Raw genomic sequence first — 16,204 nt, 5'->3', positions numbered from 1 at the left:
CGCAAAGTCACAAAGTTGTCAAGTCATGTTTTGGTAATCTCCACTCTTCGTGCTCTTGGTCGGGGTTAATATAAGGAGTTTTAAAGTTACTTATTTCTCACATCTGTCAAAGTCTAAAAAGGGACACCCTTGCACAATCCCTATGATATACAGGGCTTAGTTTAATTTAGTTCCAGTCAATTTTCTCAAATTCTCCCCATCAATAGAAAATACCAATACTTTTGTAATATATTTGAAGTTTACTTCCCTGATAAGAATTGTTTCACCAAGACTGGCAAGAGGTATTTATTTCGGAGCGATTGACGAATAGGGTGCAACTCTACTAGTCTTATTACAAGACTGCCCCACCCCAACCCTAAACCCTAACCCTAAACTCCGTAAACGAGGACTGGACTCAAGTCTAGCAAGTTGCACCCTATTCGGTATTTTGTACCTTTATTTTATGGCATGCTGTGTGATTTCCCCATTGACTGAGTGCAACAACAAACGTCCAGGTTCATGTCAGAGGACGCGAGATCAGCCAAATCCTGGCTCATCATGGGCTAAAACAACCAATTGATGCGATGAAGCACAATAAACTTTGTTTATAAGATACGTCGGTACTGACTACTTTTTGCATTAGGCAAAGTAAAATAAAAAACATGTTTCACGTCCGGGTTTTTGAAAAAATGGAGGAAGAGCCCTGGGGCTTTTTATTTATTTATTTTTATTGCAAAACCAGTTATACCCATAATTAGAGCTGTTTTAGCGTATACAATAATGCCTGGAAAAAGGAGGAGTCCTCTTTTTATTTGTTGTTCTGAGAGATAGGCCCCCTCTAACTATCACAAAACCTTATAAAAGTGTTTCTTGTATAATAGCAAGGCTATAAAAAGCATCTCTACTTCCTAGACATATGTTTTGAAAAGTTTTAACTGAATTTCAAAAAATAAAAATAAAATTGAAGAAACCTCAAAACAGGAAGCGGGACATGTTTATTTTTTTATTTGGCCTTAACTCTAGCGACCAATTCATTTTTGTTCATACGGGTACTACTGTTAACTTAAAATTGTTTGTCTGCCAAGCTATAGGGCCCCCCCAAAAAAAATGCCCCAATAGTCTTAAAAGTAGAAAGGAGGAGGCAAAATTAAACATGCTCCAAATTCACTCAAAATTGTTGTTGACAAGTTTCTTTTGTATCACATTTCATGATTTCAATGAAATCATATTACCGGTACTAGGATTAAGCACTTGACTCAAGGGTGCACTTAAGTGAAGTGGATGGTCTTAATTTGGCACACTCTTCATGCTCTTCATTTTGCTTTCCACATTTTGTTTGACAGTGACATATCCACTAGACCTTACCAAAACCAGACTCCAAATTCAGGGTGAGATAGCTGCACTGAAACATGACGGAGTTGCACATTTGGCAGAAGATGCTCAGTACAGGGGAATGGTCAGAACGGCAGTTGGTGTGGGTAAGTATCTTGGTTGTGTTCGAACTAATAATATTTGGTACCAATTAGTGGGTTTTTAGCGGGTTCACCGTCCGACAAGTTTAGAACTGTCAAGCTTTCGTCAGGAGTAGCTCTGACTTCTTCAGAAAGTACCTAAGAATGTATGTGTGGAATAGGGAGACATGAAGTCCATGTACAAAGACCAGAAATTACATTTCAAATGTACACAAGGTATTCTTCCCTAACTATTTCACTTACCATGTCACTGTTGCCCTAACCATCTTTGAAGTAAGCTTCCTTGGTTGTCTCTGGAGATTTATTGGTCCAAATTTGTAGTTGATATCCTGAAATTATGTGTCCTGCTTGTAAGCTACACCATGCTTCAAATGGTGTTGATCAAATCTGGCCCTCAAAATGTCTGACAAAACAATCCCTAACTTTTGACCTTTCATAAAGACATGTGTTATTCTACCAATACCCCACAGAACAGAGACTGTGACTATGAGGTTGATATCATGACATTGCTAAATATGACACATCAGCAGTTGAAGCATGTGCTGACATGTGCAGGTGAATGAACATGTGGACTCTCAACCAGTCTCTTGTTCAACATGAATTGGGCTATTGACTGCACATGGCAGTGCTATCAAGGCCTTGTGCATGTGTCTAAGGTCTGAAAGGTTATGATTTTGGGTCATGTTGTGAACATATACAATGGACATGTACAGCTGAATTTGTCATGTGGATATTTAGACTTTTATCAATAAAGTAAGTACAAATTGGGGATCATATTTTTCAGATATGGAATAAGGACTTTGAGTGCATTTTAAAAGTGGTATGTGTGTGGGAATTTTTATAACTGGTGCAGTTATCATGTTTTGAAATATACACTCTTTGGCAGCTCTATCCGTGCCTGTTTGAATGCATGGTTATACCATGTACCCATACACTACTAGGTATGGGTACATGGAGACCAGGTATACTAAGAATGTATGCCGCCCTCAGGGCCGTCACTAGAGGGAGGTATGGGGGGGTGAGACACCCCCCAATACACAATTTTGTCGGCAAAATTTGACTGCTGTCGGCAAAACCATGTGACTGTCAGCAAATGTAGTCAAAGGTATGTGTGATTGTCGGCAAATTGTGAGAGCGATATAACAGATTAATGTGTTACGAAATTGTGTTGTTGTAACGTAATAGACCTACTGTGAATGGTATAGTAGATACTAGTTAAAAAAATATTTTGCAAAAATTTTGACTCCTCCCCCACTTTTTAGATTTCTGAGCGCCGCCTGGCTAAAAAAATTTGGGTCAACAAATTACAAAAATTTACGTCGGCAAACCATACTGTACACCCCCCGAATCATATTGGTCTAGCGACGCCCCTGGCCGCCCTTGCTTACTAATGGCTCTGAAAAGAGCCGTTCACTGAAGACTGCCCCTTGTCAACAAAAAAAACAAGCAGATCTCGCCTATCTGCTAAATTTGAAGGTTTGGTGGCTCTGAAAAGAGCTGTTCACTGAAGACTGCCCCTTGTCTACAGAAAACAAGCAGACCTTGCCTACTGTATCTGCTAAATTTAAAGATTGTTGGCTCTGAACCATCAGTAGGCAAGGGCGGCCTACATGTCTCATTCTTAGGTACTTTGTCCTGAAGAAGTCGGAGCTACTCCTGATGAAAGCTTGACAGCTCTAAACTTGTCGGAGGGTGACCCCGCTAAAAACCCACTAATTGTTATGAATTTCGGTTGTAAAAGCCTATCCCACAATCTATTCTAATATTTGGTGATGACAAGTATTTCAACAACCAATATTGTTTCATATCAGGTTCTTATGAGAGGGAGACCAGTAATACTGAAATGACTTTTCCCTGAATAAATAAAGGATTTTTTTATACTTTTAGTATGAACCGTGTGATTCAAATGCTTTAACTTATTTAGAAGTTAAACTGGGAAGATGGATATTGTCTTGATATCCAGGATATTTTGTGAGAACAATCAAAACTTATTCAAGAAATGGGAGTTGCAAGTTACCACAAACTGACATAACATAATAGCATTTCCAAGTCAATGGCAGGACCTGGCTGAGTGATTGTAGATGTTTTCAGAGTTATATCTCTATAGTTTGATCAGTTCATCAACACTCAACAGGCCTTATAACATTGCGGATTAATATCAATATATTTTATTTCGAGAATTGTCTTGTGACATCTTGCCAGAAATATCACTAGTTATATAATTCAAGTCATATACCTACTATATTTTAAAACACGCACAATATAGACCGTACAGGTCAGTTATATCACTCTTAACGTGGGCCTTCTTTTCGGCGTAGTGGTAAAAGCCTCTACAATTCCCGCCAATTACGAGCTGATCAAACTGTAGATCTATAGCAAATTATTAGTACTGGTACTGGTTAAGTAGTGTTTGGGGAACCTATTATATTGGTAATCTTTTTGATTATTTAGTAAAATCAGTTCTGTTCATTGTGTACAAAACACTATCTTGACTTGATCGAGTGCTGGGGTGGCAGGCTGGCAGCATTACTGTTTAGTGATAGGTGGGAAAAGGGAGTGGTGGGCGAAAAGGAGAGTGGTTGTATGTATTGTAGGTGTAGTATTGTACTGATTTGTGTTACAAGAATGGTGGAAATATATCAATTTTATGTCAACAAACATTCGTTAGAAGTTGAACATGGCTGAAAATAGAATGGGAATAGATTGAATAAGGAATACCTCTTGCATCAAATATTTGATGTCGAATAATGAAGTATGAACCGGGCCTAAGGGAATGCTTTCATTCAATCCAATCAACAGTTGTTGCATAAAAATGAGGGACTACATGTATGTATCATGTATCCAAGATAACACAATTCCAACAGATACACAGGTCTATTTCTGTCAATGAGCACTGGCTACACTCTACCTGTCTAAATACTTGTTCAAATACTTCTGTGGTGTGTTATCTGGTTACATTACATGTAACCTGTAGGCCTATAGCCAGGGACAGGCGATTTGCGCGGGAAAAAATGGCAAATTGCGCGGAACTTTTTTTCAGTGCAAAACATGTATCCCTGCCCATAGGAAAAGAAATAGCCAATTGCGCGGAATTGCGCGGAAAAAAAGTTCCGCGCAAATCGCCTGTCCCTGCCTATAGCTTATTGAAACATGGGGGCTGAAATGTTTTGAATTTCAATTGAAATTTAACCCCAGTTCATTTGACTATGGCAGGGTTGTAGCCAGGGTTCGATTTAAGGGTGGTGCAATAATTATGTGTACCGGGGTGAATTCTCAAAATGGTCTGCCAAAAATCGCTTGCCCCTCTTTGGCCGTGCCAAAAACCTTTAGCCCCCCCCTTCGACGTGCCAAAAACCTTTGCCCCCCCTTTGACGTGCCAAAAATCTTTGTCCCCCCCCCTTACACATGCAAGATTTTGGGGAACCCGAATTTAAAACCTTAAATTGTCTTATCATATAATGCGAGCGCAGCAAGCAGGAAATTTTGCATATTTGAACGTGTTTGTAACGTTTTCCTACGCCTTTTTAGGGCGTAATATAGAAACGGTGCCCAAAATATCTGTGCCAAAAATTGCTTGTCCCCCCCTTTCGACCTGCCAAAAATCGCTTGACCCCCCTTTGGACCTGCCAAAAATGCTTGCCCCCCTTTGGCCTGCCAAAAATCTTTTGCCCCCCTATAATTCACCCCGGGGCACACATAATTATTGCACCACCCCTAACTGGTGTCGTGGAGCAAATGCTCCCCATTTTGGACAAGCTGCTACACAAATTTCAGCTTGTATAGCAATTTTTTGCAATGTAATTATATGCTAATATTATAAGAACATCCCCTAATACGGTTTTCGCTAAAAATTGCTACGCAAATTTTTCAAAGTAAATCGAACCCTGGCTTGTAGCTAGCAGAATTTGAGTGCTGGGTGGCAATTTACAGAATTTTCTTGATTTTGAAAGCAAGATTTCTACAAAAGTGGACACTTTAATGATAAATTTGGTAAAATACCCAAGTTGCTTTTTTCAGTTTGAGTAGTGGGCTCTAGCATCAAAATGAACCTTCAGTGGTGAGCTCCAGAAGTGAGTGAGTGGACTCCATCGCCCACTGCCGCTCACCATAGCTTATATTCTCTGTTACCCCCACAGCCATAGCCAGTGGGTGCCCCCCCCCCCAAAAAAAAAACCAAATCCATAAAAAGGTCCAGGATGTATTTTTTTTCTGTAGAAAACATTGAAAGTCACCCTTTTTGAAGGAAAAATTCACAAAAGGTCTGCTTTTTCAGGATAAACATTGAAATTACATGTAGCCATTTTTGTAAAGAAGGAAAAATTCACAAAAGGTCCCCTTTGTAGCTCCCCCAAATCCACCCAAAAAACAAATCCTCGATGTGGGTCTGATAACTCTTTACCCTGCATATATGGAGTCTAATGAGAAATAAACCAAAAACCAAAACTGTTTTGATAGCCATTTGTACATGCTTTCTGTTTTCAGGAAAGTGTGGTTTTAAAGCTGTTTGCCTCACAACAATAGACTTTGACCTGTGCCCATATATACAGGAGAAAGAAGAATCATGCCCATAGTTTAGAATGAAATAATAAGCAATACTTGATGATCATGGATTGGCCATCAGCCAAACTACACTGTATTAACAATTGCATCAAAATTCTATCTGTTTATCCAAATATGTTTTAAAAAATCAGTGACCTGTAACGATTGCTCGCTACAAGAGGAAACTGAATATATTTAATAAGAAAGAGTGAACAGTTTAACCAACTCTTGTAGCGAGCAATCGTTCCCCATTGTGTTTATTTGTTCTTGTGCAGGATGCGTATCCCCATATACCTACTTTACTTATAATTATACTGGGGAAACGGCCGAAACGATTAAGCATCAATAATGATCTCCTGCACATGCGTACTTGCGTAATACTTGTGTGTGTGTATTGTATACCATGATCTGCTATAACATTAGACCCAGCTTTAACCACCGCTTATCAGTGGGAGCTGGTAGCCTAATGGATAAGGCGTCCGCCTAGAGATCGGAAGGTCGTGGGTTCGATTCCCATGCCGGCACATTCCCTTGCTTTTTTTTTTCAAGTTGGGTTGTGTGCCGGTCGGGATTTGTGTTTATTTGTTGTCATGTTTAATTGTAACACTTTGGGTTGGTTAAACTGAACATATATAGTTTTTAAGAAAAGTGGAATTCGTCATTTTTAAAACATGCCTTGGTTCAGACCAACCTTAAAAGCAAGGGTGTGAGAGTTCAGCTTGTAAGCTGATTTCCACTTTTTTATTGCCAAAATGTATTTATGTTTTCTTATATTTTCAGTCCATATTTGGTGTTTTTTCCCTGATTTACACTGTTTTTCAGCTGTTTTGAAAGTAATTTTCCTCTTTTTTTGTCCGAGGCCTCTCACACCCCTGTTTAAAGCAGTTCTAAAAGAACCGATACAGTAAACTTTAAATTTTCAGGAAAAATAATAAGAATTGGTATTAACATCAGTAGTGGTCACTGATCAGGGTAATATTGTGAGAACTATATGAAATCAATTGTGACCAATAATGACAGTTTTAGGAAAATGGAAATGAATCATAAGTCATTAGCTCACCCATGCTAAAAAATTTCATTATTTTGAATATAATAACATGCACTTTTTCTTACAGATTTTGGAGTATCAGTATCAAATTCTGAGAGATTTGTTTTTTAAAAACAATTCTACATGATTTTAACTGCTGTCTGTCAGACATAATCTAAGAATACAACACCTTGTTGGACATGGTGCAATGCAAAGTTTTACCTAGTACAATGAGGAATATGGGCTAATAAGGGTGTGAGTGAGTCCGGGGAATTCGAGTCCCGCCTGAGAATCCTGTTACCCGGGCAGGAAATTCCCGGCCCGGGGACCCGAAATTTAAAAAAATAAATAAAAATAAAAAATAAGTTTTTTTTTGGTTTTGTAGTGTCTCTGGACCTAGACCTAAATGCTAGGATCATACATGGTTGACCTAAAAATTTAAAAAATTTAAAAATTTTGCACGATGTTTGTGTTTTTAAGAAAATTGATATTTTGTGATAAATGGGGGATGTTTACTTCCTGGAACTCTAAATTTTTTTTTTTTTTTTTTTTTTTCTTAGGTGAACCATGAATGATCCTAGCATTTAGGTGTAGGTCCGGCCTCGGGACACTAAAAAACGTGAAAAAATAACTTTTTTTGTTGTTGCAATTTCGGTACCCGTTACCCGCCTCGAAAAATGCGCCGGTACCCGGGCACAAAATTAACCGAAAATCACACCTCTATGGGCTAAATACTTTAATGTGATAAATAAACTACTTTGACATAAAATTGAATCGATTGAGCCCATATTTCATCTATACGAGTTTTAAAATATTGGATGAGACATAATGGAGTCCAATATTTTAAAACTCATAGTGAGACCAATAAATATTGGGCATTAAGCATCCAATTTTATCATAAAATGTATCTTTGGATGCAATATTTTCATTTTTCACAAGCTTGGATTCATGAAAACATAAAGAATTGAATGTCACCAAAGTTTTTTTTCAGTTGTGAACTGTTACTCACAGACCATTCGCAACCAGTCAAAGCCCCATGTTTTGTATGCTGTGAATTCTCGCATATTCATGAGGGCCGATTGTTCCATCGTGCCATGTCTAACCATCATGCCAGCATTGTGTGCCATCGCGTTTTGTGTGTCTTTGCGTAAGACCATAAAAATATGCGGCATGTGCGTAGCCGTTTTGCCTGTCGCATTTCATGGAACAATCAGCCCTCATTATCGGGTGATGCTGAGACTTTGACTGCAAATGTAGTAGTCTGTGGTTATACCATTCAAAGTTTTTAGTGAACTCTATTGTCAAAATTACCCAATGTTTTCAACTATCACCTGGCTTTCTTTCTGCACAGTTTTATTGCAATTATAACATCTTCAAATTAAAAGCTAGTAAGCTACAAAACTTGTTTATTTTTGATGTTTAAAAAATAAATTATTTAAATTGTGACTTTTTGCTTAATATATTTCAGTACAAGAAGAAGGCTTGCTGAAACTCTGGCAGGGAGTAACACCAGCCATCTACCGTCATGTTGGTGAGTATCAAGAAATTTAAATTTAAAAAGAAAGGAGGCTTTGTGTAGCCTCATGGATTACCCCATACTGGATTGTCATAAACGTGGGCTAAAGTAGTACATAAGAATTTCCAACACAATAAGTCCAAAATATGTGACATGATCAAGGAGAATGAGTTACATGGCGACCCTGGTCGAAAATGTGTTTTACATAATTATGTTTCTAAAGAGGACATTTAGAGCTTTCAGAAACTGAAAACCCCATGTTGATGGACTTTTCTTTGTGAAGTTAAGTCAATTTATCAATCGCTGAAAACGATATAAAACAAAAGAATTTTAACACTTTCTTTGCCAATATCTCAAAATCAATATTAGCGACATCCGGCTCATTTCCCTTGATCGTGTCACATACAAACAATAGTTTCTGAGTGGTTTAAAGACATTTAGCATTTTAGCAGTACATATTTATTGCAGGGAGGAAAATTTACTGGATGGGCAATTTAATTAATTTATTTTTTGGTGGATTTTGTTTTAAAGCATACCATATTTTCAGAATCAACTGGCAATTTTGTACAATGATTGGAAGCGTGCAAGCGGTGCAATAAAACTTGTTTACATCGTATCGATAGATGAAGAAGCATGTAGAGTTCAAATAATTAATTTAGTTTTACATTGTTACCACACAGCAGTTGTTTCCACCTGCTCCCTGTGTTATATTATTCTAGAGTCCGAAGTTTACCGTTTTCTAAAATCCATTTGCCGTGTTGTAATACGTGTTGTAAAATTTGTACTCCGTGTCATGAATAAAGCTTAAAATGTATAAACAATGATATTAATGTCACAATAAAGTGTTCAATATCGCGATCAATATACTCTGATTGGAATATTCTCACGATAATAGGCCAACTATTACGATGTTTGGAGGGATATAGGGGGTTCATGCCCTGGTAATATACCTTTATTTCGTATTATTAAACAGTATTTTTATCATAAAAATTAACATTACACAACCCATGATTGTTTTTAACATTTATTTATCTTATCTTTTAACAATTTTTGTCACATCATATAAAAATGTCATTTTCCGTGTTGTACCTCCGATTCCGTGATTTTCTTCCGTTTTCCGTAAGACGGAAAACTTCGGACTCTATATTATTCCTGCTCTGAAATTGTAACCATGGTAAATAAATAAATTGGTAAATATTATGAAAAAATACATCACTTTCAAATAGCAATATTCAGTTGATTTCAATAGATAATCATCCTGTAATAGTTTTAAGAAATATATGGTGCCCAATTTTTGTGGGCAAAGCAATTTACTGGTTGAGCATTTTTTGGGTAATGGGCAGATTTAATTTACTGAGTGGGCAAAATCATTTACTAGGTGTACAAGTGCCCAACCAGTTTACTTGTTATTTACCTCCCTGCACAATTGGCTAATAGCCCAATGCATGTTGTGTATCAAAATTTCTTTGCAACTAAATTGAACTCAGACGCTTAAATCAAGTAAATTAAGTGTTCAAGTAAATTTAAATGTACTTATGTACTGATATTTGTTTCTTCTTTTTTTTCAGTATACACCGGATGTCGTATGGGAGCTTATGAAAAAATACGAGAAGTGATGGGGAGAAACTCTGATGGCTCATTCCCTGTATGGTAAGTTGAAATGTACAACTGGCTCAGTTCCCTCTGATTGCGGTGCCCCGATCACGCTCGCACCACAAAGCCGCAGCCTAGCGCTTGCCCAGGACAAGCGGTAGAGTTGGAGTCTGAATGTCAGTATTGGTACATTACTGGGCCCAGAGCTAGTCCCTGTGATTGCGATGCCCCAATCACGCTTTCGCACCACAAAGTCAAGAGCCTAAGCGCTTGCCCATTGCAAGCGGTAGAGTTGGAGTCTGAATGTCATTATTGGTACAGTACTGGGCCCAGAGCTAGTCCCTGTGATTGCGATGCCCCAATCACGCTCGCACCACAAAGCCGCAGCCTAGCGCTTGCCCATTGCAAGCGGTAGAGTTGGAGTCTGAATGTCATTATTGGTACAGTACTGGGCCCAGAGCTAGTCCCTGTGATTGCGATGCCCCAATCATGCTCGCCCCACAAAGCCAAGCAGCATAGCGCGTGCCCATTGCAAGCGGTAGAGTTGGAGTCTGAATGCCATTATTGGTACAGTACTGGGCCCAGAGCTAGTCCCTCTGATTGTGTTGCCCCAATCACGCTCGCGCCACAAAGCCGCAGCCTAGCGCTTGCCCAGGACAAGCGGTAGAGTTGGAGTCTGAATGTCATTATTGGTACAGTACTGGGCCCAGAGCTAGTCCCTGTGATTGCGATGCCCCAATCATGCTCGCGCCATAAAGCCGCAGCCTAGCGCTTGCCCAGGACAAGCGGTAGAGTTGGAGTCTGAATGTCATTATTGGTACAGTACTGGGCCCAGAGCTAGTCCCTGTGATTGCGATGCCCCAATCATGCTCGCGCCATAAAGCCGCAGCCTAGCGCTTGCCCAGGACAAGCGGTAGAGTTGGAGTCTGAATGTCATTATTGGTACAGTACTGGGCCCAGAGCTAGTCCCTGTGATTGCGATGCCCCAATCATGCTCGCGCCCATAAAGTCAAGAGCCTAGCGCTTGCCCATTGCAAGCGGTAGAGTTGGAGTCTGAATGTCATTATTGGTACAGTACTGGGCCCAGAGCTAGTCCCTGTGATTGCGATGCCCCAATCATGCTCGCGCCATAAAGCCGCAGCCTAGCGCTTGCCCATTGCAAGCGGTAGAGTTGGGAGTCTGAATGTCATTATTGGTACAGTACTGGGCCCAGAGCTAGTCCCTGTGATTGCGATGCCCCAATCATGCTCGCGCCATAAAGCCGCAGCCTAGCGCTTGCCCAGGACAAGCGGTAGAGTTGGAGTCTGAATGTCATTATTGGTACATTACTGGGCCCAGAGCTAGTCCCTGTGATTGCGATGCCCTCAATCATGCTCGCGCCATAAAGTCAAGAGCATAGCGCTTGCCCATTGCAAGCGGTAGAGTTGGAGTCTGAATGTCATTATTGGTACAGTACTGGGCCCAGAGCTAGTCCCTGTGATTGCGATGCCCCAATCATGCTCGCGCCATAAAGCCGCAGCCTACCGCTTGCCCATTGCAAGCGGTAGAGTTGGAGTCTGAATGTCATTATTGGTACATTACTGGGCCCAGAGCTAGTCCCTGTGATTGCGATGCCCCAATCATGCTCGCGCCATAAAGCCGCAGCCTAGCGCTTGCCCATTGCAAGCGGTAGAGTTGGAGTCTGAATGTCATTATTGGTACAGTACTGGGCCCAGAGCTAGTCCCTGTGATTGTGATGCCCCAATCATGCTCGCGCCATAAAGCCGCAGCCTACCGCTTGCCCATTGCAAGCGGTAGAGTTGGAGTCTGAATGTCATTATTATTGGTATCAGTACTGGGCCCAGAGCTAGTGCTAGTTGAATTGTACAACAATGAAACTACTATTCTTTGGTTCACCTCGATTTTGGTAGTAACGTCAAAGCTTTTTCCCAGTCATTGCGCTGCAAGCACGCCTACAAATCTTTTCTTGTTGTATATATGGATCCAGCCCTCGAATTAAGGATCTGAAGGGGCACAGCAACTTTTTTAGGGCAAGTTGATAATTGCCTTGGATTTTCACTGAAAAGGCAAGGCAGCACAGCAGTTTGTAATATTTCAAGAGGGCATCATGGCAACTGTTGAAAATTTGAGAAGGGCACCCAGGCAATTTCTCAAAAGTGAAGAAAACACACACAAACATAGATAGATGATTTTATAATGAAGGGGAAGGGCTGGGGCACCAACGGCAACTTCATTCGAGGGCACGGCAAGTGACTGCCTTGGGTAAAGGACATATTTTGAGGGCATTACGGCAGTTGGGATGGGCACCCACTGCAAAATGCCATGGGTGCCGTGGGTTAATTCGAGGGCTGTATGGATCTGTAGGGAGACTAGTACACATGTATTGATAGAGTTATCTAGTATACATGGTATAAAGTAACATTAAATAAACAACAACTTTTGTCTATTGAAGGTGTCGGATCAACTTTAAAAAAGTATAACAGTTTTAAAAATTATAAACTGTTTTAATTTACTGTTGTAGTGTGACTTCAAAATCGATTGTTGCCTAGTCAATTGGTTCGCACTATAGTCGTGTTTCTATTGGGACCGTTTACCGGTAAAAAGACGGTAAAGGGATTATTTCTGCTCAATAGAAACTGACCTTCCCCGCTATTTACCGGTAAACAGGGCGAGTTTTTATCGGTAACGCTTTCCTTCTTGAGGAAGGAAAATAGCGGGACGCTTACCGTAAACGTCAATAGAAACTCACTCCGTTCCGATTGAATGCGCATACAGGGAAGAAAACGGAAGTTGAGTCGCGAAATTGACCTCTGCATCATGAGCTAGCTTATACCATTCCGTTCAAAAATTCTTAGGCCTAATCACATACAAATATTTGACTCACTTGCTATAAATAAAGTAAATGGAAGAAATATTCATAATGCATTATCCCTGCATTATACATATTATGCTAAATATTTAACATGAGTTATGATTTATGACCCTAGTAAAAGCCATGAAATAAAACAACAACAACAACAACAACATCAGCGGATGAATCCAGCTGTGCATGCGAAAAAAAAATAGAAATCAACTCGGATCCACGGCGGTGTGTGCTTCAGAAAATTAGAAAGATTTCATGAATTTAATATTATGTTGTCGATGTTAAATTACTATTCGCTAAAAAGAATTAACTGAAATTAAACTGTGAAAGATGAAATTCCAAGACCTATTTTTTTTTTTATGCGCAAACAATACTGAGTACTCACGTCGATATCACTGAGGGGATTTCCCAATGGCGTAATTTGATGTACGAGAACAAATGAAAACGCTAATAAAAAAACATTATTCTTCAGTCTTCTTTTCTCATGTTCATGATGTTTGCTACCTCATTTTTAGCCAAACAATTAAGAAAATACTACAATATTAAAATCCACAATGCTTTGCGATTGGCCCGGGGATTGACCCCAGTGCACGACCTTTCACCGGCAAACTTTAAAGGTGTGTCAATTGACGCTGTTCATCGAGTGTTTACCGGTAAACAACGTGCAATGGAAACTGACCGTTATCCGCCTTTCACCGCTATTTGACGGCGAACAGTTTTACCGGTAAAATGCAGGGGATTCAATAGAAACACGCTATATCTGTGTTAAGAACCATGATCAAAAGAATCACAACATAAAGTCAATGGGTTGCTAACAGGAGTGAGAACCAAGCTTGAACCAGTAACTAAGGCATTGGCGTACGCAGGGGGGGTGTTACGTGTGTGAAACACCCCCTTGGATTTGTCCAAAAAATGGGGGAAAAGAAAAGACAAAGAAAGAGAGAGGAGAGAAGGAGGGAGAGAGAGAGAGAGGAGGGAGAGAGAGAGAGGGGGGGGGGAGAGAGAGAGAGAGAGGGGGGGGGAGATGAGCAAGTCATAGGGGACATATTATCACATTCATATGCCTATAGATGCCTTAACAACTCCCACACAAATTATCTCACCCCTATACCCGGTATTGACCGGCAACATACGTAAATGTGTTAATTGTTAATACTCAACACCCCACACCCTCCCCACATCATCACACCCCTGGCAACATACGTAAATTTTTTAATTGTTAACTTGACAGATATACATGTTAACACCAACACCCACCCCTACATCATCACACCCTTACCCCAGTACGTACTTGAAAATTTTAATTGTCAACCCCATCATCACGCAATTTTTTTCTGTCAAAACACGGTGCAAGTATATACGCAAGCATAATGTACTTCAGATGATTTTTACTTTGTAATCCAAATCTAATCGCTTTTCAAAAGAATATGTTAAAATAAAGCATAATTAGACAGTATTTTGCATTGAAATACCGTAAAAATTATGCACCAAATGGCTTCAATTGGACCTTCATTTTGCAAAATATCTGAGAAGGGAAAACTTGTACACGAAAGGCTTCATAGACCGTCATTTCATAAGTTTTCGGCTTTTTGAAACTAAAATTTTAGGCCTACACACTAATAGTGCCAAAATGGTCCAGCAAATCGCTTCAATTAGGTCTTCACGATGCAAAAGTTTCTTACTGCTGAGGGGGGGAGATCACCCCTCAGATCGCCGCTACATACAAAAGTGAATAAACAAGTTACCATTTTCGCTTCTGCTTTCGACATTTACCAATTTGTGTTTAACACAATTTATAGGCCTACAATTAACATGATTAAAGGAAAAACATGTTCACGAGAGGCTTCATGGTCCGTCATTTCACACATTTTCGGCTTTTTCTGACTAAAATTTTACACACTAATAGTGCCAAAATGGTCCACCAAATCTTTTCAATTAGGTATTCATTTTGCAAAAGTTTCTTACTTCTGAGGGGGCACATCCCCCCTCAGACACCCCCCTGAGGGGGGTCCCAAAAAATTACAAAAAAAATTTATGACCCCCACCAACACCAATACACCTTACCCCCTAAACAGGCTAAAATTGTATTAAAATCAGTTTTTTGGCTCTTAGCGTAGCTAGGTGAGCCTGAGTCATTGCAGTCAGTGAGGACTGTATTTTTGCTACATATTTTGGCCACTTGCGGTCTTGCTTTTTATGCTAAGGTTTCTTTTGTTTATGATATTTGGCTTTGAAATTACGTTCCAAGGTTTGCTTAGTTATTTAGCAATCGATTGCACTCCTTTAGAAGTGAATTTGGGGTGGGGAAAGTACTTATTTTGAAGTGAGAAAAGTCAAAAGTCGTCATGAGAAACAAGTCATTTCTATCGTTTTGCTTGGTTCCCTGTATGCGCTAGAGATTATTTTGGTCTGAGTAATTTAAGTTGTGAGATCATGGCGGAATTGACGGATTGCACTATTTTTCTTTGGGAAAGTGACCTTTTATCATGAATTTTTGCGGTGATCTCACATGGATAGAAACGTGATTGGATGATTCCTTTGTCCAGATTGTTTATTGAGTTCTCGGGAGTTTTGTTACCATGGGACAACACTTCAAAATATTTAGAGACCAGCGGTAGTAATTTAGTTAAATTAACGCTAAATAACCAGGGTTGCCAAAAAAATTCAGCCCGAATCGCAGGTCAAATAATCAAAAAGTCGCCCAATTTTTTTCTTTACCCTTTGCATTCTATGGGGCAGGAAATTGTCCCGGGGAAAATCTTCAAAAGTCGCCTAATTGGGTTACCAAATCGCGGGTTTGACAACCCTGAAAACAACGTCTCGACAGCGAAGGTCACATCTGGCTATTCATTATCATTGTTTGTCTGGCACGCTTTCTACAGCGTGGGTTGGGAATTCTGAAAATCTGTAAAAATTACAATTTTATGGAATAAAGGGTGGGTTTCTAAAAAGCGTGGGAGCAATATATAATTATAAAGCGTGTGGGTAACTCTACCAATTGAAAAAAAAAATATAATAAAGTAATTTGATGATCTGTTGAAAAACATTCATATTTTCTTCATAAATCTGGAAAGAAAATGTCAAAATTAATTTGCTGATGTTTTCAATTCATACGACGTCACCCGTAGAAGAATCGACGCGCCGTGAGTTTTATGAATGAATATAATTTTCAGTCTCTACATCAGCCGCTTTGGTCCGCTCGCTCACACTAGAAG

General features: G+C 39.7%; 1 protein-coding gene across 1 annotated transcript in view; it reads left to right on the top strand.

Moving 5' to 3' along the window:
* LOC140164948 (mitochondrial uncoupling protein 4-like) overlaps nucleotides 1-16,204 on the top strand; it is a 37,166-nt gene that overhangs the window by 1,531 nt on the left and 19,431 nt on the right. The window contains exons 2-4 of the mRNA XM_072188347.1: nucleotides 1,323-1,457; nucleotides 8,486-8,548; nucleotides 10,102-10,183. Of these exons, the coding sequence (XP_072044448.1) occupies nucleotides 1,323-1,457; nucleotides 8,486-8,548; nucleotides 10,102-10,183 (280 nt within the window). The remainder of the gene's footprint in view (nucleotides 1-1,322; nucleotides 1,458-8,485; nucleotides 8,549-10,101; nucleotides 10,184-16,204) is intronic.

Source organism: Amphiura filiformis, chromosome 11, assembly GCF_039555335.1.
Source record: "Amphiura filiformis chromosome 11, Afil_fr2py, whole genome shotgun sequence".
Taxonomy (NCBI): domain Eukaryota; kingdom Metazoa; phylum Echinodermata; class Ophiuroidea; order Amphilepidida; family Amphiuridae; genus Amphiura; species Amphiura filiformis.
The sequence above is the reverse complement of the archived record's forward strand: the minus strand, read 5'-3'. Positions and strand labels throughout refer to the sequence as shown.